This window comes from Python bivittatus, unplaced genomic scaffold (assembly GCF_059951505.1).
Source record: "Python bivittatus isolate LINGU-HERP-01145 unplaced genomic scaffold, Pbiv_v1 ctg000480_np1212, whole genome shotgun sequence".
Taxonomy (NCBI): domain Eukaryota; kingdom Metazoa; phylum Chordata; class Lepidosauria; order Squamata; family Pythonidae; genus Python; species Python bivittatus.
Genome location: NW_028277075.1, coordinates 89,483,999 through 89,510,219, shown reverse-complemented (window position 1 = coordinate 89,510,219; position 26,221 = coordinate 89,483,999). Strand labels below are relative to the sequence as shown.

General features: G+C 36.4%; 1 protein-coding gene across 8 annotated transcripts in view; it reads right to left on the bottom strand.

Moving 5' to 3' along the window:
* The window catches only part of R3HDM1 (R3H domain containing 1), a 62,572-nt gene extending 36,647 nt beyond the window's left edge, over positions 1–25,925 (bottom strand). For 6 of the 8 annotated variants that reach the window (XM_088146501.1, XM_088146502.1, XM_088146503.1 and 3 more), the window contains exons 1-8: positions 25,788–25,925; positions 24,033–24,246; positions 14,673–14,714; positions 14,110–14,199; positions 6,711–6,822; positions 5,658–5,736; positions 3,053–3,112; positions 2,833–2,973 (exon numbers count right to left, since the gene is read on the bottom strand). In XM_088146501.1, coding sequence (XP_088002627.1) covers positions 2,833–2,973; positions 3,053–3,112; positions 5,658–5,736; positions 6,711–6,822; positions 14,110–14,199; positions 14,673–14,714; positions 24,033–24,206 — 698 coding nt within the window. In that variant the 5' untranslated portion in view covers positions 24,207–24,246; positions 25,788–25,925. The remainder of the gene's footprint in view (positions 1–2,832; positions 2,974–3,052; positions 3,113–5,657; positions 5,737–6,710; positions 6,823–14,109; positions 14,200–14,672; positions 14,715–24,032; positions 24,247–25,787) is intronic. The other 2 variants (XM_088146504.1, XM_088146508.1) reach the window with 1 other exon arrangement.
* Between the last annotated feature and the right edge of the window lie 296 nt (positions 25,926–26,221).

Sequence of the window (26,221 nt, the reverse complement as noted above, 5' to 3'; positions counted from 1 at the left end):
AACTTAGTGTAAGAGAAATCAAATTTTGGATGTGATAAATGGCTGTGAGTCGAATTATAGTCCAAAAATAGTTTTCATGTCAAATTAAATTTTGTGCCAAATGTATTTTTCAAATACAAATTGCAACTTAATTTGTCATTCTTCTGCTGAAGGAATTCTATGTACATTCAAATACAAGGCACAGAGTAACCTATTAGCAGTTATCATGTACAAAGCTACTTCAGAATACTTGGAAGAAATACAAGGTTTAATGATATTTAATAGAAAGATGGCAGGCTGGAAAGGGAATTCAAATTTTAGAATTTGTTTCTTTCTAAATCATTTTGCAAAATTGCTAGACTTTTCAACATTGCTAAACACAAAAGAATAATCTTACTTGATTGTTACATTTCCAACTACTTTTAGAAAATTAATTATTAATTAATTGGAGGGATATACCATTGGTAAAACTTCTTATGCTGGTTTTCCTAAGTGTGATATTCACTATAAATTTAGTATTTTTCTTCCACTGAAATTTCCCTTGCTATGTATCAGTTGTTCTGTACAGGTAGTCCTCACTTAACAACAGTAATTGGGATTGGCAACTCACAGATATAAAGTGGGACATCATGTGACCGCACTGACATATGACAGCAGCTGCAGTTGTGGTTGTTAAGCGAATCACCCACAGCCATTAAGTGCGACATCACATGACCATGACTTGCAACTTCCTTCTGGCTTCCCCACTGAATTTGCTTGTCAGGAGCCAGCAGTGATGGTCACAAATGGTGATCACATGGTAACTGCGAGCCAGTTGCCAAATGCCAAAATGCGATCATGTGACCATGGGGACACTATGACAGCTGCAACTATGAGGACTGACCATAAGTCTCTTCATTCAGCACTGTTGTAACTTTGAATGGTCGTTGAATGAGTAGTCATTAACTGAAGATTACCTGTATAAATTCTGCATCCATTTAATCACACAATTTGTAACTTGTCCAATTTCTGAGTCATATTACACCAGCAACTTAAGGTCTAGAAGTGCTCTGAGTGTTTTGTTATAAAGTTTCCAAATTCAGTGTTTGGTCTTGTTTCTGAAATTCCTTTAGAACAATACTGCTTATTTGAAGATACTGGAATTCGTAAGGTGGTTTTGATCATTCTGAACAGTCTCAAAGGATTTCGTTTTTGTCTTACTGACAATTAAATCTTGCAATCTAAACAATTTATTTCTTTGTATTTTCATCTTCATGAAAATGAATATTTAATAATGAAGCAAGAGGTGATAAATCTGGGCTAATTCTTTTTCTATGCTTATCCCTTACTTTTGATACACTGCTTATTATTACGTTTTTAAAAACTGTTTATTTCTGTGGATTCCTTCGCTCTTGGTTATTATTGAAAGACACAGAAGCAGAGAAATAACAAAGGTTTGTATGTTTTAGGGAAAAAGAAAGGTTTTAGAACAAACCTGTACATGGCTGCAGGTATAGAGCTCGATTTTTAATGGAATCATGAAATACTTTCCCCATTAGCTTTTAGACATCCAACCTCTAGGGTACCAAGAAGCTTTTGTAACCCTTTCTAAGGTGTTGAAAGATAATCATGATTGTGGTCCATGAATACATACAAAATTATATGTTTGTCCTCATAACACTTGTTACTCAAGAGATTTGCAAAAAAGCAGGATCGAGTTTCTTTTTAATTCCCGAACTGCACTGTAAATAAAGCAATATTTCTCAAACACTACCTAAGAGTTATTGGACACCAAAATGTAATTAGCAGGCACTTCGGAAAACCTTTAGACTGTCTTACCTCATTTTTTCTTAAAGGTCCCTGAATTTACTGCCCTGCCATCACCACTCCACTGAGTCGTCCCAGTGTGCACTGGGTGGATGATGTCATTAACAGCACTGACCGGCACTGGAGCGGGGAATCTCCCTATGAGGAAAAGGTAAGTTGGGTTTTAGATCTCCAAGGTTTTCTGGCTAAATTCTTATTTTAAATCCCCTGAGATATAAAATAAGAACACTGAAAACCTTTAAAATAATTTACATTGTCTTTGGTTAAAGGAAATGCCTGCTAATTATACTTGGGTCTTCCAGATTCCAGCTGAGATTGTTTTTGCAGTGAAAGAATTCTCTGTTAATGTAGCTCATTCTCCAAGAACTTCATCAATAGCTGTCACAATTCTGTTTCTAAATAACCTTATGCAGAGGGTTTAACAAGCAAATAAATGCAGTTATCCACTGCATCTTATTACTGTAATGCACATTAAATCTTAAATAGAACTTTGTAACAAAGATTCTACTGGTCCCCTATTTCATTTCTCCAACTAAGCAGTGGGGGAAGGATAGGTTAAATAGTTTTCAAGTACAACACAATTAATGGAGTACTGAAATGGAATCACTCCAAGTGGTCAGTAATTACCAGATTCTGCTTTTCTGCAAGATCTTTTTAAAAGCCAAATTTAGCTGATTAAAAAAAAAAAAAAAAAAGACAGAGGCAAAACTTGTGCTTCTACTGCCATAGCCAGTTCATGTGCCTAAGTTCTTCTCAAAGAAATGTGTTTCATTTTCTAGATCCAAAATACTATAATTCAGAAATGAATTATTTCTTACACAATGAAAACAGGATATATTTTAGAGAGATATAATGGATAGAGGTATTTTCTTTCTCCAAATCCAGAAGAAAGCTCTGTGATCATTGTGATTCTTACAAAATTAATGATACTTTTGAACAGAGAGAACATACTGTAATTAAGTCCTGCTTTGGTCACAGGCTAAAACTTCCATTACTGAGGCAACTCAACTCTTTGACTAACAAATAAAAAAGAGAACAATAACTTACATTCTAGTACTGCTGGTTTTATTCACAATAACTGACTTCCCACTCTGGTCCACATTGTGCTCCAGTCCAAAGTAAGCAGCTACTCTGTGCAATAACATTCTATGGTAAGAGGTCATTGGGGGAAATTTCTTCCGTGGGGTTCTGTAAAGAAGCGGTAAGTTTTAGGTTGACATAAGCTTCAGTTCATCTCATATAAATACATATCTTTCAATACACTTACTCATTATTCCCAATGAAATCTAAGATTTCCTGTTCTAATTTCAGCAGCATCATTCTGTCCCTGGAAGGCAAAATGTAATGTCAGTGGGGGAAGAGTCAAGCAGGACATATATTCAGAGCCTATAAGCATAAAACAAGCATATTCTCCATAATGTCTACTGATGAAAAGACACAACAATATTAAGGAAGTTTAATTGCTAATGGTTGAAGACAGCACTCACCACCACCCTTGATTTCAGAAAGCTTAGGTGGTTTGCAGGAATAATCTGCATTGTTTTGTCTTGAGCAGGTTTAGGTAAACTATCACTATTTTTTTTTCCTAAGGACTTTAATGCCTGCTCAGCTCCGAAACACATTTTTGCCACTTTGGGCCAATCATACACATACTCTAAACTCACCAGAATGCTGCGGGGATAAAATAAGGTCCCCTTGATTAACCCCATTCCCTCAACTATAACCCTAATCTTGTGTTAGTACATTAATATTAAACAAAACTTATACAGATAGACTTCACTGACTCTTCTGACAATGATCACTGTTATGTTGCTTAGTTGCCATTTTATATTTATATATTGCATATGTTTAATGTTATACGGTGGGATTTTTTTTCTTTTTTGGAGTTTATTGTTTGTTTTTTATGCTGTATGCCACCAGAATCACATTGTTTGAGTTGGGCAGCCTTATAAATCTTAAAAATAAGTAACTAAGTATAATTGAGCAAAATGGGATGTATGCCCAAATGATGTAGAATTAGGTATTAGAGCATAAGCCCTATAACCTTATGGAGAGCAAATATATTCTTACCCTAAGGGCTCTACTTAAATAAGAAATTAATTTACTGTATATTATACCACTCTTGGTGAGAGAGAGAGAGAGAAAAAAAAAAGTCAGGAAAAAAATGACATAACTCATTATCTGTTCAGATTAATTAAATGTTTGCTAAACGGTGGCAGTAGAATAAGAAGTCTACATGCTACAGTAATCTTGAAATCTGCAAAAGGTAAATTTTGACTACAAGTATCTATCGTTTTATGGCACACAAAGGAAATATGCAAAAATTGTTTGGAGAGGGAAGGGTTTTTTTCTTCAAAGGAATGAGTAGAGGTGCAAATGGTGGTAAACACATTGGCTGCAAAGCATGAATATCTGAATGGGTGAGAATCGTTGAGAGAGAGACAAGCTGCTATAGGCAGATGAAGTTTAATTTTTCAAATGAGGTAACTTACTTTACAGGTAAATCATTTTGATTAGTAATTATTAAATTATTTAATGTGTGTGCATTTTTGTCTTGGCCCTGGCTTTTTGGAGTAGTTTCTGAACAGTACATGTACTGTATGTGCATATGCAGATACACACACGTCACATGCACACATTTATTGCATGGGCAGGTATTCTAGGATTGGTTTTAGCAACTCCAAGTTGACAAGATGGAGAAGCTGGGCATTCCACAGGATTTTGTCTACAACTTTTTTTTTTTGTCCATTCTTTTTCAAGATGGTGGCCACCACTGACTTACATTCAAAGTAGCCTTCCTTTCAGGTAGCTGCATCATATCAATGCTTCAAAATGCCCAGAATTCCCTTCTAGATTCCATGGCAACAAAACATGGCAACAAAACCCAGAAATACTAGAGCTGTACTTAAAAAAAGAAGAAAAAAAAGGCAAATTGACTTAGTTTCTGGTTATACCAAGAAACTATTAAAAAAAAAAAAGCTACAAAACCAGTCAAAATGCCTCCAAAAGGTGGCAGTGGCAGTGGTTGTGGTTCTGCCACTTGGCCTGGGGTGGGGAGGGAATACCTCAAGCATGGGGATGGCTAGCCCTATAGAGGCCTCCTGTCTTCAGCCTCAGATTTTTCATCTTCTTGGACTCTCCTTCCCCCTTTTTAGTAATGCTTTTAACTGATGTTTTATGTATTTATATATATTTGTGTTTCTGGTGTTTGTTGTGAGCCACCCAGAGTTCCCCATCGGGGGGAGATGGGCGGGTGAGAAATTTAATTGATAGATAGGAAAGCAGGGATTCTTGGCTACCCCACTAACCAGGTACAGGCAATTTGGTGCCGTCCAAATATACTGGAGAACATCTCTCAACATTCCTTACCATTGGCCTTCTTGGCTAAGATAAAGGATAGGTTAAGAGTAAGAGTCCAAGATACTTGAAGTTGCCATAGTGTCTCTCCCTGAACTCAAGATTACTTTGAGAAGAACAGGCTGCAATAAATGTAAGGCTTACTCTCTGATAAACTGTATGTTCTTAGATGGGCAAAGGCTGCCAGTGAATCATTTAGGCCCAGACATGTGTGGTGGTCTGTCCCCAGGTACTGTAGCAGTAAGCCATCCAAATGTGGCTTATTTTTTGTGGTTGCTATCTTATCTGAATGCACCATAGTGGTTTCTTCCTAGAGAAGCAAGAGACTGAACCTATATGTAAAACTGAATCAAAAGCTCCCAGATGTGCAGAATAATATACCTTCAAAGGGTTTCAATACATTATTCAATAATAGAGCAATATGTACAAATATACCAAATGAAAATGAATGAGAAATTCTGGAAGTAATATATTCATTCATTTCAACATGAACAACATCATTACCACTTGTTTACCTGGGATTGTTTTTCAATGTATTAACTAAAAACTCGTGTAGATCTATACCAGTTGAATCTGTGTATTCTTGACTAGAATCTAAAATAAAAATAAATCCAGAGTTAGAGAGAATGTATTAATTCTTTCAATAAAACCAAGCCATTAATATTTTAACATTCTCTTGTTTACACAATAGTAGCTAGAATGACAAATCTGGAAGTTTAATGGCACACTGGCTTGGATATTATATTGCTTCTCTATTAACAGAAAGTGTGCATGTAGGTGGGGAGAGAGATCTCTCTTACTCCGTATCCCATAGTTCTCAATGATTCCTCAGATGGTGAAGAGTTGCTGAAGACTGTAAAGCAACTGAGAAAGCTAGGAGAATGGGGCTCTTTCTTTTTTCCCATTATGACAGGCCCATTTTAGGGTTTATTCATGTGTTTTGCATTTCAAAATGGTGGAAAAGTGGGCTATCAGTTTTCAGCAATATTCCGAAGGCCACAAAAAGGGACTATGGCTATATGTAGTTCTGAGCCACAGGCTGTTCAACCCACTCTGGAAGGAAGTTTGAAGTGACAAACATGAACACTAATCTGTTTACCGAAAGAAAATCATTTAAGCCAATGTGTGAAATTCATTAATTTTGACATTTCTACCTCCCAAAAGATCACATTGCAAAGATGTCTCATGTCTCACATTAGAAATCTCATACACATAATATGCTAGTGTTCTGAGTTTATATGTCCTCCTTTTTAATCCTAGTGTACTCCAATTACTTCTTAGAAGGTGAACGAAAGCTTCAGTTTCAGATTGGTGCATGCACTGCAGAATTCCCAGAGAAAACTGGGCCTGAGATAGCTTAACTGCTCAACTAAACCAACTCTGTTCTCCATGAAGATAGGGGGATAATATACTTTCAGTACTAATTAGGCATCGCTGGAAGATTCCTCCAAGAATAAAGTTACCAATATATAAGAAGAGGCATTATGGTAAATACTAGCAACCTGTGGTTTTTTTTTTAACCTACAAACCAAAACATGTATTTAACAACAGGATAATGTATAGCAAACCTCTTGATAACATTTTCCTGGGTAATTTATCAGACTTCTCCTTTTCAGCTTCATCTTTCGAGGGTTTTTCTTCCTTTTCAAACAACTGTGTTAGCTGGATCTGATTTTTTTCCTGTTGAAAAGTAAAATTAACATTTTTTTCCCATAAGAAAGGTATCCTGTAATGAAAACTGTGTCTGTTTAAGTGGTCTACAGCTATAACAACAACAAAAACCCTAACATTTAGCTAATAACCAAAAGGCCCATCTGAAATAACTGATTTTGAGCCTTTTAAAATGCAACTCCCTTAAGTTCATATGTCTGGGAAATGGGCAAATGACTCAAGAAACAAATTACTATTATTTTATTTCCTATAAAATTACCCTCAAGCTAAATTTTCAAAGAAAGCCAGTTTCCATCCAATACTAAACAACAGCTTAATGCGAAGCAGGTAAACCTTAAGAACCCCAAGTGACATTTTGAATGTGCAGGCTCCCGCACTTTGTCCTCCTTGCATTTAGCTGGGAGGAGATTTTGGTGAGATTAGTTTTGCTTTCTATAAATGCTGTTTATCATGTATAAACAAGAAATACCATGATTAATATGCCAACTGAGAGCCAGTTTGGTGCAGTGGTTAAGGCATCAGGCTAGAAATGGGGAGGCACAAAGCCAGCTGGGTAACGTTGGCCATCCCTCTCTCTCAGCCCTAGGAAGGAGGCAAGGGCAAACCACTTCCAAAAAATCTTGCCAAGAAAACAGCAGGAGTTGTCCACACAGTCGCCAGGAGTCAACACTGACTCAAAGGGACAAATAAATAAATAAATAAATAAATAAATAAATAAATAAATAAAAGCACCAACTAATTTGAACCAGGCATATCTAATAACTGACCAGAGTTTGTTCTGAATTTTCATTCATAAACAATAAAGCAACTTTCATGAAAAGTAAATCTAAATTCTACAGAAGCTTTTATCCCTGGCAAAAAAGGTAAGTCTAGGAAATAGATGGTTTCCCTGAGTCTATTCCAGCTCAAGTCTGTTCCAACTCCAACACTAAACAGTGCTTAGTAACAAGATGCAAATCACTTTGAAATATCTTTGGTATGTTATTTAGGTTGCAGTATCTCACAAAACAAAAACAATTTTAATAATTTAACTCAATGGGAAAGTGCTTCTTGTAGGATTGAACTGCAAGCCTAGATACTTAAGTAATTTAAGTTCCCAAGGCAGTGATTTCTTTTTCTCATTTAACAAACTATTTCTATACATATGTTTGTTAGTTAACTTCTTCTAAGTATCTGAGACTTGGATATTGTAAGCGACCTTGTACAAGACAGAATTTTTGCAAAATCAGCCTCTTTTAATGTGAACATGCATAGCATTACAGTTCAGTTAAACAAGTGGAAGAGTTGCCTAGACTGCAAAGATCCACACTTCCTAGAACTGAAAATGACTCTGCATTGGGAAAAAAATACAATACAACGAAGATACGTGCTATAAAAACAAGGACTCCCTCGCATAGATGTTCTTTAGCCTTTTGTTGCTGTTTTTAAATTGATAAATGAAATGGAAGTAGTGTAAGCAAAAATCTACATCCTATTCAAAATTTATTTTATTGCACGATTAAATATATTTTTGTCTTGAGAATACTGGTTACATCCTTTACAGATAACATTTTAATAGTTTTATTTATCCCAGAGCTTTTCCAAGTTTGTCTTTGTCACCATAGATCCAACTTTCTGATTTTTGTACCAGTACATCTGATTTAAGAAAAAAGTGGTTACAACATCCATTATAACAAATGAAACTTGTCAATTTATATTGTTAAGAACAGAACAATAAAATAAATAACTTCAATTTCCAGTGCCATTAGATTCAGATTCAATGCTATCTCCAGAGATAATGCATTCAAATTGAGAACCTCATTAGAGAAACAGTTTTATGAATCTCACACACATACATGAAATTGAGTCAGACCAAAACCAACACAGAACATTTTTTTAATACTCATCATAATAAAATTACAAATATTATGATGCATAAGCTAGCCATAAAGCATTTTGGAAGGCAATAGTTAATATGTTTTGGAAATGAACTATTTGATTTAGCTCCCAGAAGGAATAGTCAAGTTTGTGGAGGTAACTTTTATCCCTCAGTCCATAAAGCCAGGAATTCTCCATACGAGTATCACATATTAATTGTGGAACCAGCACTACAAAAATATTAATCAGCTAATAAAGAATGGGCCTCAACCACTTATTATTTAATATCTCATTGCTTTCATATCTAACAAACATATAATTTGGTATTTCAATTCTTTCTTCTCTTCATATTCCCTGTTGAGAAATTCTCACACATCTTCACCATTTATCATTTTACTGTACTTCTTCAAAACATATATACTTCAGTTTAAAACAGTTTGTTGACACAGGTGACTCAAGACAATAACGTGCTTCAAGATTACATGTTGAACGGTTCTGCTTTGTCACAAGACATTCTACTTCATAGCCTTTTTGTTCCCTTACAAAGTCAAATAACCCAGCATTATGAGAAGAGTTTATATATTAGTTTAATATCTTTCAATCTATGGTACTTCCTGCGATTTAGCAAATAGTTACGAGACTGCCATATGTCCATAATGCTAAGAGATCTGCCAAAAATTTGTAAAAAGATGATGGACAACTGCCTCAATTTTGACAAAAAGACTAAATTTCTTCAGGATGATGTCAAAGCATTTCATTTTGTCCACATTTTGTATCCGAACTGACATACAGTTACCTTTTGGATGATGTGTTTTTCAAGATTTCGTGATGTAGTGTCAGCTTAAAAACTGCAAACTAAAATGCAGAATGAGAAGCAATTGCGCACACACAAAAAAACAACATAAATGTTCTTCTCTGTGTTTAAAAACTGCAGAATAATACAAAATTGATGAAGAGTGGATTGAGACTAATCTGTATAGCTTTGCTTTCCCAACAATTACTGGCTGCTCCAATGCAAATACAAGAGAAAAGATTTATCAGAGGACAATTTAATACATGACTTCCTACAGTTTTTTAGAAACACTTAAACTACACAAAAATTAAGATTCGTTGGAACAGAGTTTCATGATCTAAAACTTCTAGTTTATTGTACCATAGATGTCAAATATATTTACTGCAAGGCATCATAGCTTCATACATACAACAAAAGGATTCCCTGTACCTGGTTCTCTGAGAAGAGTAGAAACTGGATTCTTAAAATGATCATCCAAACTTTTCATAGTCTGGATTGCTCTAGAAAAAGTAAATACTAATTTTACTAATGAGAACCTGAGTACAGTAAATATTCTAAGACAGAATACCTTATTTGTAAGGAAATAGCTGAAAGCATACCTTTGCTATCAAATAAGTGATTTTTAGGACTTCTAATTGGCAAAATGATAAACACCAGGATCACAGGCTATGCATCAAGAGTCTAAAGAGAAAACTTGTCTCATTTAACATGCAGTCAGTCATATTTATGCTAAAAGGAAGGAATGTCCAAGTCCACTGATTTCAGAGAGCAAATCTATACACTGCCTATATAAGTCCAAAGTGGGAAAAACTATATTCCTGTGAAGAGGATTTTTTGGAACTAAAAAACAGAACAAAGAACCCATACAACTTTCTTCTATAACACAGCCACCTACATCACTTTCCCTCTAGTATCTTTTTCTTGAGCTCAATTTATTCTTTCAGGGATCAGAGACTCTAAATTGTAATTTTCTGCCTTTATAAGCTTCTGTAAGAGATTAATAGGATCTTAATTTCAATTATTCCAATTGTCTTTCTCTGTACCATGCCCTCCTATACAACCAACTTTTATGAGTTTAGAATTCTTGTCTGCAATTTGTATTGTACAAGGCTCTGTTTTCACTTTGAGAGTAAGATATAATATGGCTGCTTTGTATGTATGAGCACACCATCTGGTATGAATAGATAAGTGGGAAAGAAATTAATATACATATATAAATTTTAAATGTAAAAAGAGGCTTGAAGATGTGTTAAATGCACTTAGCTCTCCTGTTCATTTTCAACAAAATTTTACAAACAAAAGTTCTAGAGTCTGCTCTTCTTTTGGTAGCTAAATCAACTATTCCAAGACAACATTCTCAGTCAAAGGTTGTTTCACACATTATGTGAACACTAAATAAATTCAATACTATATGAATGTTAAAATATTTGAAGTATGCTGGTGTTAATTCCCTATAATTGACTTAATATCACAGAATGGGTATAGGTAGTCCTCGCTTACCGACCACTAGTTCAAAGTTACGATGGTGCTAAAAAAGGAAACTTACAACTGGTCCTCAAAGTTGCAGCATTCCCATGGTCACATGATTGCAATTTGGATGCTTGGCAACCGGCGTGCATTTACGATGCTCGCAGCATCCTGCAGTCTCATGATCGCCATTAGCGACCTTCATAGCTGGCTTCTGACAAGCAAAATCACTTTGTGTGAGATGGGCGGCTATATAAATATGATAGATAGATAGATAGATAGATAGATAGATAGATAGATAGATAGATAGATAAATAAATAAATAAATAGATAGATAGTCAATGGGGATGCTGGCAGCAAGTTGCAGTGATGTGACATTACATTTAACAACCCGTGGTGATTTGCTTAATGACTGCAGCCGGATCTGACAAACTGGTGTTGTACATCTGGCACAGTCACATGACATTTCACTTTATGACCATGTCGGTTGGCAATGGAGTTGCTGGTCTTAACTGCTGTCAATAAGTGAGGACTATCTGTATTTGGGAACTGAGACCCACTGCTGCTTTAGGTAGATCATGCAGTTCACTTGATTGACATATATTTAATCATGATTGTTAGGATCACTTAGGGAGATAAATATCTCAATGCATTTGCCTGTGTTAAGGTAGTAAGGAGAGACAATTACTCTCATCATTCAAATACACTTCACTTTTATACCAATAGCTGCTGAACCACACAGAGGGGCAAGCACAGATGCCTTATCTATACAGGTAGTCTTCGTTTAGTGACCATTCATAGTTACAATGGTGATGAAAAACTAACTTTATGACCAATCCTCGCATTTACAACCTTTGCAGATCTGTAAAGCAAAGGAAAGCTGAAGAAAGATTATAAGCACAGTTGCGGTTTCACTTAGCAACCACTTTGCTTAATGATCAAGTTGCCAGTTCCAACTGTGGTCTAAAAGAGGATCACCAGTAGAAAGTTCTTATCTTATCTGAGGAACAGGAAAATATATTTCTAGAATGGGAACATCCATTCATGTTACTATATAGTATATCTCATGCTGGCTTTGAACAAGAATAATGGAGATTCACTTAAACAGAAAACGTATATGAGAAAAAAATCCCTAAACATTAAAAATGCAGCCATTTTGTAATGAGAAAATGCTTTACTATCTATCTATTCATCCATCTATTCATCCATCTATTCATTCATCTATTCATCCATCCATCCACTGATTTGGTATGATCTGTACGGCCACCCATCTCACCTAAATGACTCTGGGCAGCTCACAACAGCTAAAACAATAATCCAATAAAAAAGGTAAAAACTAATTTATTTATTTATTTATTTATTTATTTATTTAATTTATATGCCACCCATCTCCGTATAAAAATCAGAAATCATTTAGAAAACAAACTGGAGCTTAACCATTATATAAGGCTGATGATCAATTACATCAAATGAGGACTAACTATCAGAATTCTTGGCCAAGTTGGCCATTGCTGAAAATTCTGGAAGTTGAAATCCACTGCTGTTGGAGAAGATCTGGTTGTAGAAGGCTGATATATATGAATAGCACAAGAAAAGGTAGTTTTATATAAGGACTCTTGCTTTATTAGAAGTAAAAATCAACTGAAGGGTGAAATTCAAAAAAATATATAAGAGTATACATTTTCTGCATAATTACCCCAAAGCATTCCTATCAGAATAAATTATTTAAGCACAGCTACATTCCAGTATAGCCATGTTTGATTTTATAGCTACGGAAAATGAAAACACTATTTATCTGTTGATCATTCAGGCCCCTGGACTGCAATGGGCTGGATGGTATGACACTGTTTAAGATTCAAATCTTAAATTATTTCTAGGTATATAAAAAATTAATCCTGGAAACAAAATTATTATCATGAAAATAAAAGATAATTTCAGAAATCCTATTATCCAGATGGCTTCTGAGAACAACTTGCTCAGCCAAAATTAACATCTCTTAAATAATCAGATAAATCTCAACAAGCTTAATATAGTTGGCTCTGATCTTTTCCATTATACCTCATTTAGTTAAAATAATTTTTTAACTTCCGTGAACTATTTATTTGACATAGCACTTAAAAACTAAAAATACTGTTCTGCTCTTTTAAATGAACCCTAGATATTCTTCACAAACATAATATTAAAACAAACAAATACATATTCTAAAAGAACAGGACAACCAGTTTTCCATATTACTCTGCCAATTGACTGTCAGCATTCTAACTTAATACTGGATTAGAAAAAATAAATTAATACTGATAGTGAAGCTATCAGAATAATAGAATATGCACAAGACATAACACTTTCAGTTTTTGGAAGCCTGTGTTAAAATAAGTAAGTTCAGAGTCAATGGCTTAATACCACTTGGTACAAGAAAAAGGTGAACATATGCAAAATTGTATTCAATAACTGCAACAGGGGTCTATGATACAAATGTATCACATAACAGCAACATCTTAACAGATTTACACATAGGACTCTCCTTTAGATATCATGCAAACTATGGTTTGCTTAATCACGTTCTGTTAAATATTATATAGGTTCACAATGCTGTGCCATAGATCGTGGTTTAAAAATCACAATGCCTTACCATACTAAATGAAAACTGAAGAAATCATATTATGGCTTAGCATGATGTGTAAGAAGAAAAGATGGACTATAATTGATACTTGTGCCAAGGGAACCTCTTCTACAACATATGTGAAATTCAAACTCATTAATACCATTGTTTAAGGAAAGAAATTCTAAAGTTGCTGGACTGTATACTGCAAATCTTTTTTTAAGTTGTAGTGATAAACTTTGATACCAATCACAGACATAAATATTCTAAAGTTTATTATTTTTTAAACTACATAACTGAATGTAAATCTCAATCAGGAAGCTAAATGAGAAGACATTTCCTTTCATTGCCTTGGGTTAGTCACACGGTACATGAATGCAGATGTGTGTTCAGCTAAATATTTTTAAATTATTAAGTCAAATATTTAAAGTTCAATCATAGTAGTTTGTTGACACTCATATAGGCTCACTAGCACGCTCCATATAATACAACTTCTTGCATATTCCCCTCCAAATCATTCCCAAACATTTTTACAGAACAAAAATGAGAGTAAGAGACCTCAGAACTATTTTATTTTTACCTGGATATCCTGTGAAATTTCAGCTGTGGGAGGTGGAGGAGATTCTTCACACACAGCCAGGCTCCGAACTAGCTTTAATTTTGTACTTGACTAAAGAAAAGTATAATTAAAAACTACAGTTCACAGATGTTTTACTTTAGTTATCTTGTGGTCAGTTATAAAACAAAACTACTTGCATAAGGATGCCAATGACTTTCAACATACAGTAATTCGTTATTTGAGGGCAAAAAAACCCAAAAAGCAAAAAATAAAAATAGAACTCTGATGGCCGTTTAAGCTTTGAAGTCATCACAATATCAGCAAAAAGCAACTTCAGTTAATGAAAAAAAGAGGTTTAAGCAAAAAGCAGCACTATTTTCTCTTGTCTAGCAACAAGAAGCCACCAAAAATATAAAGGCCAAGCAAAAGCAAACAGTTAGGCAAATCATAAATCCAAAAAACAGAAGAATACACTTTTGTTGCCAAAGAAAGAAAGAACAAAACTAATTTTCAATAAACAGCCAGGCTTCATCAAGCACGAAGACTACCTTAGCATGCCAGCACAGCACACAAGTCTACTGTACCTTTGACCTTTTTCCTGTCTGTCCAAAAGACTGCGCTGGCCGCTGAATGGTGAGCATAACAGAAGAGAATTTGTATTAAACTTTATATACTGACTGTATAAGGCATTAGGCAATTCACTGGTGTGCACAGTAGAATGAAGGCAGTTTCATGGTGACAGTTAGATACAGGATGATCCCTCCCATGAGGAAATACAAGAACTTCAAGACTATGCTACTGGGATTGTACTTGGGGAAGTCTCACCTTTCCAAATCCTTGGCAACAGTTTTGCTTGGGCACTGAAAAGTTAGCAGACTTCAGAAACTGCTATGGTTTGTGAGAAGGAACATGCTCAAGCCACACAGAGAAAAGGCTCCTCCTTCTCTACCTATTCAGTTTTGACTGCTACGGAGGCTTATCTAATCATCTGAAACTAACATTTTAAAATATTCTCACCTGTGCCAACCACCACAGATAACATCCAGTTTCTAAATGACAAGGCTGCTCCTGAGCTGTGTCTTTTCATCGTGACACATCTTTCTGGAAAATATACACTACTCTTCCCTCCTTTCATCATATTACTCAGGGATACTTCCATGTTTAGAAAGTGTTACTATGTTGAGGTGTTGGATTACTGTGTTGAAGTAATCCATCTTTGGGTGGATCAAAGGATACTGATTAACCACTAAGGCTGTACCATGAAGCGTAATTAGAGATTTAGAACAGTTCTGCCACAATGTGAAAAATGTTCTGAAATGTCACATCAAAACTATCATTTTGTTAACCATACAATCCCTGCTCTCCATTGAAATATATTTCTTCCTGCTCCCAAGGGAAGAAACTGAAACACAACCTGTAAAGTTTGTAAGCACATTACAACCCCTGCCCTTGTTGCTCACAGGGCTTGCACAGGAAATCATAGGGAAACTTCATAGATACAGTCTTGAATTCCACAGAAACAATGTGAAACAGTAACTGTTCCTAGCAGCTGCTTAATAATAATATGGAAACCCACATAGTAACACAAGCAAGTGTTAGACCACCAATCCACATTGGAAAGTGTCTTCAGCCACATTTCCACAGTACAAAAATTAGGCACAAGTTCCTCTATCTATGTGTTCTAATGAATAATCTATAAATATCTGTTAATTCTCCTTCCAAGCATATTGATCTCCTCGCATATAAGAGTTAGTGATAATATTACAGAAAGTTTGTTAATAAGAAACGCTAACCAAAACTTCAGATAACCAGCAAGCTTGCTGAGTAACTCCGGGTACTGACTTCTATTTTAGTTCATACAAAAATCACTGAAAAAAGAAGTATGGAACACTTTTCCTCAGTGGGCATGCAATTTTATAGTATACAATAAAGAGAGGGGGAAAAAAGCCAAATGCTTACCTAAGCATAACATATATGGTTATAGCCTTAAGAAAACACACACACACACATAGACGCAAGCAAAGAGATTGAAGATACCTCAAAACATTAGAAGAATGAAAACCACAAAGAAACTGCAATTCTTATTATGCTAGATAAAAAAAAATTGCTTCATACTTGGGTAGACTGTAGTTTCATTGTGCCATATGGTTCACATCTGCATTTTATAGCATGAACACTGATGGTCTAATGCTGGAGTCAGCAATAAATGCCTAGAAACACTGGATATGCTCCTTGGCACCTGCCAAAGGCGTTGAATCTAATAATTAAATTTTATTCTGTATTAAAAATTGAACTGAAAAACAGATGCACAGCTTCTGGTTGCTCCACCATCCTTCTCTTCCTCATTTCAGATGGTCCTATTCTCCAAAAAAAACTAAGGAAGTGGAAGTAGCCGGAAGCCTGTTTTAATCCAATCACACCAGCCATGGAAGCAAGCAAGCAAGCAGTTGCTTGAGATGAGGCGGCAGGACCGGGGAGAGCAGATGGTAATGACCTAGGGGACAAGGGGGAAGGAGGGAGAGCATAATGGAAGGAAGAGCAGTGCTGAGCTACACTTAACCAGATTATAATACCTGCAGGAGCAACCTTTTCTACTCAGGTGCCTTCAGACTGAGAGCACACAGGAACCTCCTTGGAGTTGTAAATATTCCCTCATCATACCCTGACTCTCTGAAAGTCTCACATCTGGAGAATTTCTTTGTACTACTGTGCTATAGCTTAAGCCTGTTAGTCACTGTTTTACTTGTCTTGATGCAACAGAAGATTCCTCTACAAAATGAATTTTGCTTTTTGCTATAGGGCAAGTAGAAGGATGACGAATGTTACAAAATAGTGGCATTTCCCACAACGTTCTTTCTTCTGATTCTACCCCCCCTTCTTCCTTTTAATTTTCTCTTGATAATCTCTCCAACTATAGAACAAAACAAAAAGCAACCCTGTCCCCATTTCTCACACCTTCAACAATTGATGCATTGTTATGAGGCTCAGCCTGAAAACAGAAGCTGATGTTTTCAGTATGCCTATGATATTAAATACACCAAAACCCTAATTGAAAAAAAAAATCTAAATTTTTACAGAAGACATGGAAACTATTATTAGAAATCAGGCCCAGTATGTTCCTGCTTCTTGATCTACGGTTATCGGAGCAAACAAAAAGCCCCAGTTGCTCTCTAAGCAGAAGAAGGTGAAATGCGCAGTGACTGAATTCAGCAGCTACAACCTGCACTAACCACATGCACATCAACAATCTGGTTTCCTAGCCTAGTCTCCGTGTTTCACAACTGCTTTAATGGACAGCTTTCTCCTACACTGGTTTGTTAAAATGTGGCTTACTGAATACACCGCAAGTTTCTGGGCCCACACAATATTACAGGATATAAACACAGTTTACAAACCACTATTTTAAATCAAAGCCATAATGTGGCTTATGCTGAATATATAAATCAGCCCAGTGACCTGCTACAATGGTCATGTTCCTACTGACTGAATCTGTCCCATTAGCAAGCAGATGACTTTAGCAGTCTCATAGCACTGGTTCCATTTTCAATATTCTTTGAGCATCAACAAGCAAAAGGAAGTCATTTAGCCTGGACAGACTATAAAAAGTTATTTATTCCCTGGGGCAGATCATATAAATTAGATAAAAAGCTGAAAAATATAAAAATGGTTATTTGATATCCTTTGCATTAGAGAAGAGCTGCAGACAATATGATGCTACTTCCAAATCAATGTGGGATAAAACACAGGTAAAGAAATCAGTATCAATCTCTCCTAGTAAATTCTGAAAAAAAGAGAAAGATTCATTAGCTCAGGGAACCAAACTCCCTTCAGGAATTCATGTATTGGTATCATGCAAAAACATCATCTCGGATATAAAAGGAAAGATTCTGCTGCAACACCAGACATCCTTGATGAGGATTAGAAGTAAAAACCTTCATTAGTAAAGAGGCAAACATATTTAGAAAGAATCTCTGTGCCCAGAAATAGCAGATAGTGTTATGAGTTAAGTAGACTTCTAGGGTTATTTATAATTTATTACTTTTTGAATGAAAGCATAGTTAAATAACTTCTGTTGGGCCTATTAGAGCCCATTTGACTCACAGAGATGAGGTTTTCATAGTTTTCTAGAACTAAAGAGAATCTCACAGCTTCCTCCTATGACAAAGCCAATTTCAGGTCACCCTTACTTTTAAGTCAATTTTTTTCCACCTTAGCCACTTTCAGATATGCAGATTTCAGTGCCCAGAATTCTCAGTAGTGTCCACCAGGATTTCACAAGTCCTTGCCAGGAAAGCATCACACCAAAACAAGATCAAAGCAGCTATTAAATCAAGGCTGGCCTCACCAGAACGACACTGTACAGTCAATCACTTGACCACAAGCACGGCATATCTAGCTCACAGTTACTCCAAGAATCGGAATCAAGGTTTCAGAATCAACCCTAGAATTGTTTCTACTTCAAGCACTTGTTTCCTGGGAAAAGACAGCTTTTACTCTTCAAGACAGCAAATAATGCAGTTCCAAAGATAATGGCTCAAACAATAATCACAGTCAAAAAAGAAATGGAAGCAATGAAAATATATCTTGCCAGATGCAGTAGCCCCCCCTCAGTTACCAGAAACTTAAGCAGTCCCTTTTGCCTACAGTTATGATAAAAAAAAACATTAAAAGTTGACATCATTAAGAAGAAAAATAAAACTCTATTCCAAAAAGCCTTGCACATAATGTACCTGCTTCTATGCCCAAAGCAACTAATGAAGGGAACACATTAACTCAATAATTTATATAAGGAATAGATAGCATTTTGAAGAAGGAATTAAATTTTTCACTTTGCAAATAACTTTCCCTATCAAGTAGGGAATCCTTTGTCAGCAGGAAACTGAAAAGCAAGTACAACTGCTTCTTTCAGAATACTTCATCTAAAGTGAAAATTACCTCTAAAATACATTTTTTTCCTCTAACAAAAATGATCTATTATCACATTATTCAAAAGTAGGATTGAGCAAAATAAATGTTCAAATGCCATAGTAACAGAGGTGAAACAGCCAAACTAACATTCATTTTTCACATTAGAGATGCCCCAGGGAAGCCATATTTGTTTCTTTATGGCAGTGGTTTCAATACAATTGTTACAACATTAATTTATACAGTAATGATACTTAATGATAACAGACTCTCCACAGTGCCACAAGGACTTTCTGGTTCCAACACTGAAACTCCTCAGATATAGGCAGTCCTCTCCAAACATTCATTTTATTTTTTTCTGAATGGTGGGGAAACTATATTATTATCTGCCCCAAATCATTGGTAAATCATTAAGCTATGCAGGTAGTCCTCGAGTTACAACCATTCGTTCAGCGACCATTCAAAGTTACCACGGTGCTGAAAAAATGGATTTATGACTGGTCTCTGAAGTTATGGTTGTTGCAGCGCCTCCGTGGTCATGTAGTCATGATCTGGGCACTCGGCAATGCGTTCACACTTACAACCGGTTGCCAAGCACCTGTTGATCATGTTATCACCATTTGCACCCTTTCCTGCTGGCTTCCCACAAGCAAAGTCACTTGCGTAAGTCTCCCCAACCCACCCCGCCTTTCTTCACACACACGCAACACACCCTCCTTCCCTCGCTCACACACACCAATGCCCTCCTTCCCCTTTCGCTCACTTGCATGCACTGTGCCCTCCTTCCCTCCTTCGTTTGCTTGCACACACCAGCATCCTCCTTACCCCTTTGCTTGCTTGCACGCACTGTGCCCTCTTCGTGCTGCTCTGTGGCTCTATAAGATGAAGGCTTTGCAGGAGGAAGGAGAAAACCTCATAAATGGCCAGCAGGTTCAGAGCATGCCGGAAGCGCCCCTGGGGAGCCCTCGAGCAACTGAAGGAGGGAAGAGGGTGCTTGCATGTGAGTGAAGGGGGAAGGAAGGCACTGGTGCATGTGAGCGAGTGAAGGGGGAAGTAGGGCCAAGAAGCCCGAGCCGTAGCATGGCACGTAGCCCCAGAACCATGTGATTCTGGGGCTGCTTGCCACCTTGCAAGGCAGGGTGTAGGGTGGCCAAAAGGGCAGAGATGGGGGGGGAGATAGGTGGATGCGGGGAGTTGGAGGCAATCCCTTACATTACTTAGGCTCAAGGCTGGGAGAGACAAAGCCCAGAATGGCTTGGATTAGGGTGGGTCCTCAGCTAATGACTGGTGGAATTCACTTAATGATGGTAATGGGGAGTGCCAGGATCACTGTCACTAAGCAATGCAGTCATGTGACATCTCGCTCTATGACCACATTGCTTAGTGACAGAAATTCCGGTCCCAACTATGGTCATAAGTCGAGGACTACCTGTATTCAACTGTCTTATATACCAAGTTATATTACAATACAGGTAGTTCTGACTACTATTACTATCTCTAGTAAAAAAAGAAATAGACATATCAAAGGACATGAAATAATGTAGAATTCAAACTCAATTTCTAAAGGAACATATCAACAGTGATCAAAGAAGACTGCCAACCTTGGCTTTATATCATTAAATATTAAGGTAATAAGTGTACATCCTTACTATGTTCTCAGTATGTCTAAAGTCAGATGTACAGCATAATTCTATTTATTCAGAAGTCATCTCACAGCTTGAGATGGAATTTTCTTTTTAATAAGTATCTCAGGCATGGCACACATAGTAAGAAACTTTTTTAAAAATGACCTGATTGATGTAGCAATGTGAATCTAAAGCACCAGTAAAACAGTATAAGTAAACAAATTAACTGGAACATACTGCAACAGAAGCGGCTGAACTGATTTATGAAAGATATGATGCACTATTAACAGATCAAGGCACCAAAAATGATGTTGCCTTGGTGACCAAACATCTTTATTTTATTCTCATGCTGGGCTCCAGAAATAATCAAAACCTCTGAAGCAAAAGCAAAGCTGTACGAGGAGCCTTTGAACTTTTATTAAATCTTATGGGAAGAGAATGGGACAAAATCTGAATGTAGCTGCACTAAAGAAACACTAGAAGTAACTTCAAAACTCAATAACAAATCAGAAACAAGACTATACCAGATACACGAGTCTCTGGTTTGCACCAGAGTTAGTATCAAGGAATGCTGACACTATGTTATGGTTGATCACTAAGATCAGTAGTCCAATGCAGCCAAACTTCTGGATTACAACTCAAGATAATTTTGTGCTCTGAAAAACTTTATTTGACTGCAGTTAATGTTGTCCAAACATCTAGAGAAGGAAGAGTAACCTAATGGATATTTTGTAATGTTACATTTTTACTGCACAGATTACTCATAGCACTTAAGACTAAGATCTATCTGCAAACACACATCTTAAAATATTTCAGTGAACAATTTACAGAGAGACACAGACAACGATCCTATATATATTTACCTGAGAGGAATTCCTATTGAACAAAGTGGGGACTATGTCTGAGTAGATGTGCACTGAGTAAGACTATACTGCAACTCTTCTTGGACTTACTGATTTTATTCCATATACAGGTAGTCCTTGCTTAACAACAGTAACTGGGACCAGAATTTCCATTGTAAGCGATACAGTTGTAAAGCACGATGTCATGTGACCTTAGCAACAGCAATCCTGGCAGTCCCAGTTACCATCGTTAAGCAAGGATTGCAGGTCGGTAAGCAAGGACCTCATGTGACCAGGACTTACAACTTCCTGACAGCTTCCAACAATCAAAGTCATATGGAGAAGCCAGCAGGAAGTTGCAAGTCCCAGTCATGACAAGCCTTTCCTTAGGTGGCTTGCAAGCAGGCCGGCAGGCTGGAAGTGCTACCGAGTGCGGGGGACTGGGGACTGTGGCACAAATGTAGGCAGATGGGAGATGCTGAAGCACAAGTGCGGGCAGGTGCTATTTCCCAGCACAAGCAGGCAGGGGGGGTGCTGCAGCCCAGTATGAGTGCAGCCAGATAGGAGCTGCCCACCTGGAGCCCACATTCACTCTGCCACCTGGGGGCTCCTCAGGAAAAAAAGCAGCAGGAGCAGGAGCAACTTACCAGTGTGACTTGTGACCTCCTGCCAGCTTCCCGTTGACTTTGCTTGTGGGAAGCTGGCAGAGAAGGTCACAAATGATGATCATGTAACGGCGGGAAATTGCAACCATCGTAAGTGCAAGCCAGTTGCCAAGTGTCTGAATTGCGATCATGTGACCGCGGGACGCTGCGATAGCCGCAACTTCAAGGACCGGTCCCCCTTGTTCAGCGCCTTCATAACTTTGAATGATTGCCGAATAAGTGGTTGTAAACCAAAGACTATCTATATTTTGTCATGCTGCTATACCAAACTACCTCAATACTATGTTTTCAGAAATAAGCAATTTGCACTGCTCCTTACATCTCTGATTCACTATCATGACTGGAAAGTAATTTCCTGTAAACAGATGACAGTTTGTAGCTTAACTGTGACCAAGCAACATAATTGTAGAATTTGAATTTTGCTATTAAATTCTGAGAATCTCAGTCTTTAGTTAAAAAAGGTGGCAATTCTTCATTGCAAAATAAAAAGCTATTTCAAAAGATGAACATTGTGCTTATTAAAATGGTATCTAACAAAAGGCTCTCCAGGAATTAAAAAAGAAAAATATGCTCATTCATAGACTCTTGTACCACTAATATATTGGGAAGAGGAAGGGGGAAGAGAAAAGGTAGTTAATAAAAGTATTGACAACAAGAATTCCAAATACTAGTTGCTAATGGCTACTGCCCCAGACTTTCTGGCAATGAGAACTCTCAGAAAAAAAGGGAGAGATCTCTGTGATTTGTTTCCTAAATCTCTATGCAAGGGACACAAAAGGTCATATTCACCAACTTTCTTGTTTACACAGGACTGTTTCAAAAGAAGAGGAAGTTTCTTCTCAATTGCACAGGAGAAGATTAGAAATCACAAGAGACACTCCTACTCTTCCTTACCTTCTGCATGGTCTACCACAAAGGAAGAAAACCCCTACATTTTCCTAAAACCAATGCAGCATCCCAGAAAACTTAAGGAGATTAAGGACAAAATAGAAGTTTGACTAATAAAACTAAGCAAACATGTCTGAACCTGTGTCAAAACTCCACAATGGAACACCATTAACAGAAAAGCAGAAAGTAGCAAAATGGCCACTAACAAAGCTACTCTCTCTGAACTCTGTTCCCAACTTCAGACTACTCACTCAATCAAATTATTTTAAAGAAACACAGAAGTTAATGACATTAAACTGCTTTTCTTAAGAACAACTATGAGTGTTCAATAAGTAGAAAGCTTAGGTTCAATTGAAATTAACCAACTTTTCTTTTAAAAGCCTGCCTTCAAAGTTTAAAATAAATATTTCATATTTGAAGTGAACATTGTTCAGTGAAAGCAAAGTCATTGTTCATATTCTGAATGTTGATCTTTTCTCCCAAGCAAAAGCTGTAGTTATGCATTTAGTTTCCATACATTTTTATCAACTGGAACTCAGCCACAGAATTAAGTGAACAATTGCTTCGGATCTCTGATATTACGTTAACTTGATAACTCTACAATACAATATATATATATATAGATAGATAGATAGATAGATAGATAGATATAGATATATAGATATAGATATATATAGATATATATATCTATATCTACCAATATGCCCAGTTTCCCTTCTGAAAAATGTACAAACCTACTTTCAGATCTACTAAAAACAACTGAAAGCACAATAATAAGAAAAGGGTAAATTAAAGCAAAGGTAAAAGCAAAAGAGAATTACAGTTTGCGCATTTTAGGAACACCAGCAAAACTGACTCAAGTATAATTAAGAGACACCATGTTTAATTCTATTTTATTTATTTGTTAAGATTTATATCCTGCCTTTTGTTCAGGAGCACAAGGTGGCATACATAGTTTCCCCTCCTGCCGTTCAATATATATTAGGATGAAAAAATAAGATAGGAGACATCTCTCTTACCTGCACATCATTTTTATTATCAGTACATCTTTCAACCTTTTCTGCTTGAATTTGCTCTTGACTTTCTGATCTTACGAAGTGTTCCACTCCAGTATTATTGTCTTTTATTTCGGCTTCTGAACATTTCATTGTATCACTTTCCTCCTTTACTCTAATCGTATCAGTCATCCTCATTAGAAAGGGTTATTTTAAAAATCTAAAGGAAATATGGAGCCTGGGAGCAAAGGAGGAAGAGGAAGAGGAAAAGGAAGAATAGGGGTACCATCATTAGTTTCTACATTAGCCCATTCAATAATACATGAAAAGATCAGTTTAAAAAGGCTGTTTAAAAAGATTTAGCCATGAACTTGGAATTCTTCACATTATTAATAATCACAAATAATAAACATTTGGAAGAATCAAAACTGACATTCAAACCTAGGTAATATTAAACTTAACTGACATTTCAAATGGACATTTTGAATTAGACCTAGAAAATATCATTTCATTAAATAACCTCTATATATTATGTGAATGAAAACTCAGGATTACGTCCAGACTTGCACCTCTGCATATGGAAGGCTAGTATTTCTTCAGAAAATGAATCAGATCCAACAGAAGCTCCCCGACAGAGAAAGACAGGAGGGAACACTGCATTTTTTGTCTTCTTTTGACAACCTTCAGCAACACCTACATATTCTTATGGACAGCCACCCAATCCTCTAGATCAGTGCTTTATAAAAGGTTGGAGAGGTAAGAAGAAATTAGTAAATATGTTCCCTCTTGAACCAAGACCAGAATTTGCCTCACTGCATGTCAGAACTTTCCTGAGCAAAAGCTTGGATCCAATCCATAATGCTTAAAATCAGACTGTAAGATAACGGCCTCATTGTCTAATCAAGAGAAACAATGTACTGATTTTTAAAACTATCAACTCTCATAGTTCATGTACTGTGAACAAGGCTTTGGAATCATGCTTTTTCTCTTCCCATCTTTGGGATAAATGTTCCTATCATTTCATCATCTCTGGAACATTAGTACTAATGAAGATATGCTACCCACGCTCCTTTTTATTTAAGTCTTGTTAGAAGGCTTTAAAACCTTTTCAAATCCTGATTTAAAGGAATACTTGTAGTTGAGCGTAAAATAAGTATTATTGGTTCCAATCTAATGCAGCAATCCTACACATACATTGTTAAGGATAACTCAGTGAGTAGAATGGGATTTACTTCTGAATGAACATGATTAGGGACAGAAACATGCAACTCTATGGCCCTTACCTATGCATTTGCCAATTAAAACAAATCAGTGACAATTATTTTTCTTAAAAAAATAATTTTGAGGAGAAAAAATAAAATATTTTGTGATGATACAAGTGCCTAAAATACCAATTTTCAAAGCATGGAGGAAGCATCACTGTTCTCAAGACTTCCAAGGCAAAGATTATAACCGCTGGGATATGGCTGGGCTGCTAATTGTAATAGTTGGAGCATGTATCTGTTACAGTAATATCTTGACAAACAGTGCTATGGATATCACAAACATAAATCATTACTTCTAAAATATCAAACTATTTGTTGGCTACCGCGTTTACATATTTAAGTCCTGCGGGCTGCAGTCTTAAACATAATTACTAGGAAATAAAACTCAATAAATGCAGTGAAACTTCTGGGTAAATAGTTTCAGACCTGCATTGTAAACAGAACATTTTTCATCCCCCCCCCGTCTTCTTTAATAAAAAGGCCACATAAGCAATGAAAGCTCAGTACTACTTGCCTGATGTATCCTGTAGATCTGTGATTGTGGTCCCCCACGAAAATAAAATAAAATAATCCAAGGATCTTTTTCACAGTTGTCAACCAAGATGTCAGTTGTAATGATCCATCTGGAATCTGAAAGGTGTCCCATGTCCTTATCACCATTGGAGACCTCTGGGCTGTATTATCCTTTTTTGCATCAGCAATACCATCCCTTTTAGACACCTAAAACAATTGTTTAAAAAATCATCAACAGTTGAAATCTTTTTCAAAAAATAAACACAATTTTAAGTCTACTTAAATTTTCCCATACCTATTCAAAAATTTCCACTTAAAATTATAAGATTTTTCCAATTTTTCTACAGCAGTCCTTAATATGTAACTTGCGATTAACAATAAATATAACTAAGACCAGCAATACATTACAAAAAATTGGGCTGGAAGGAGTTAGTG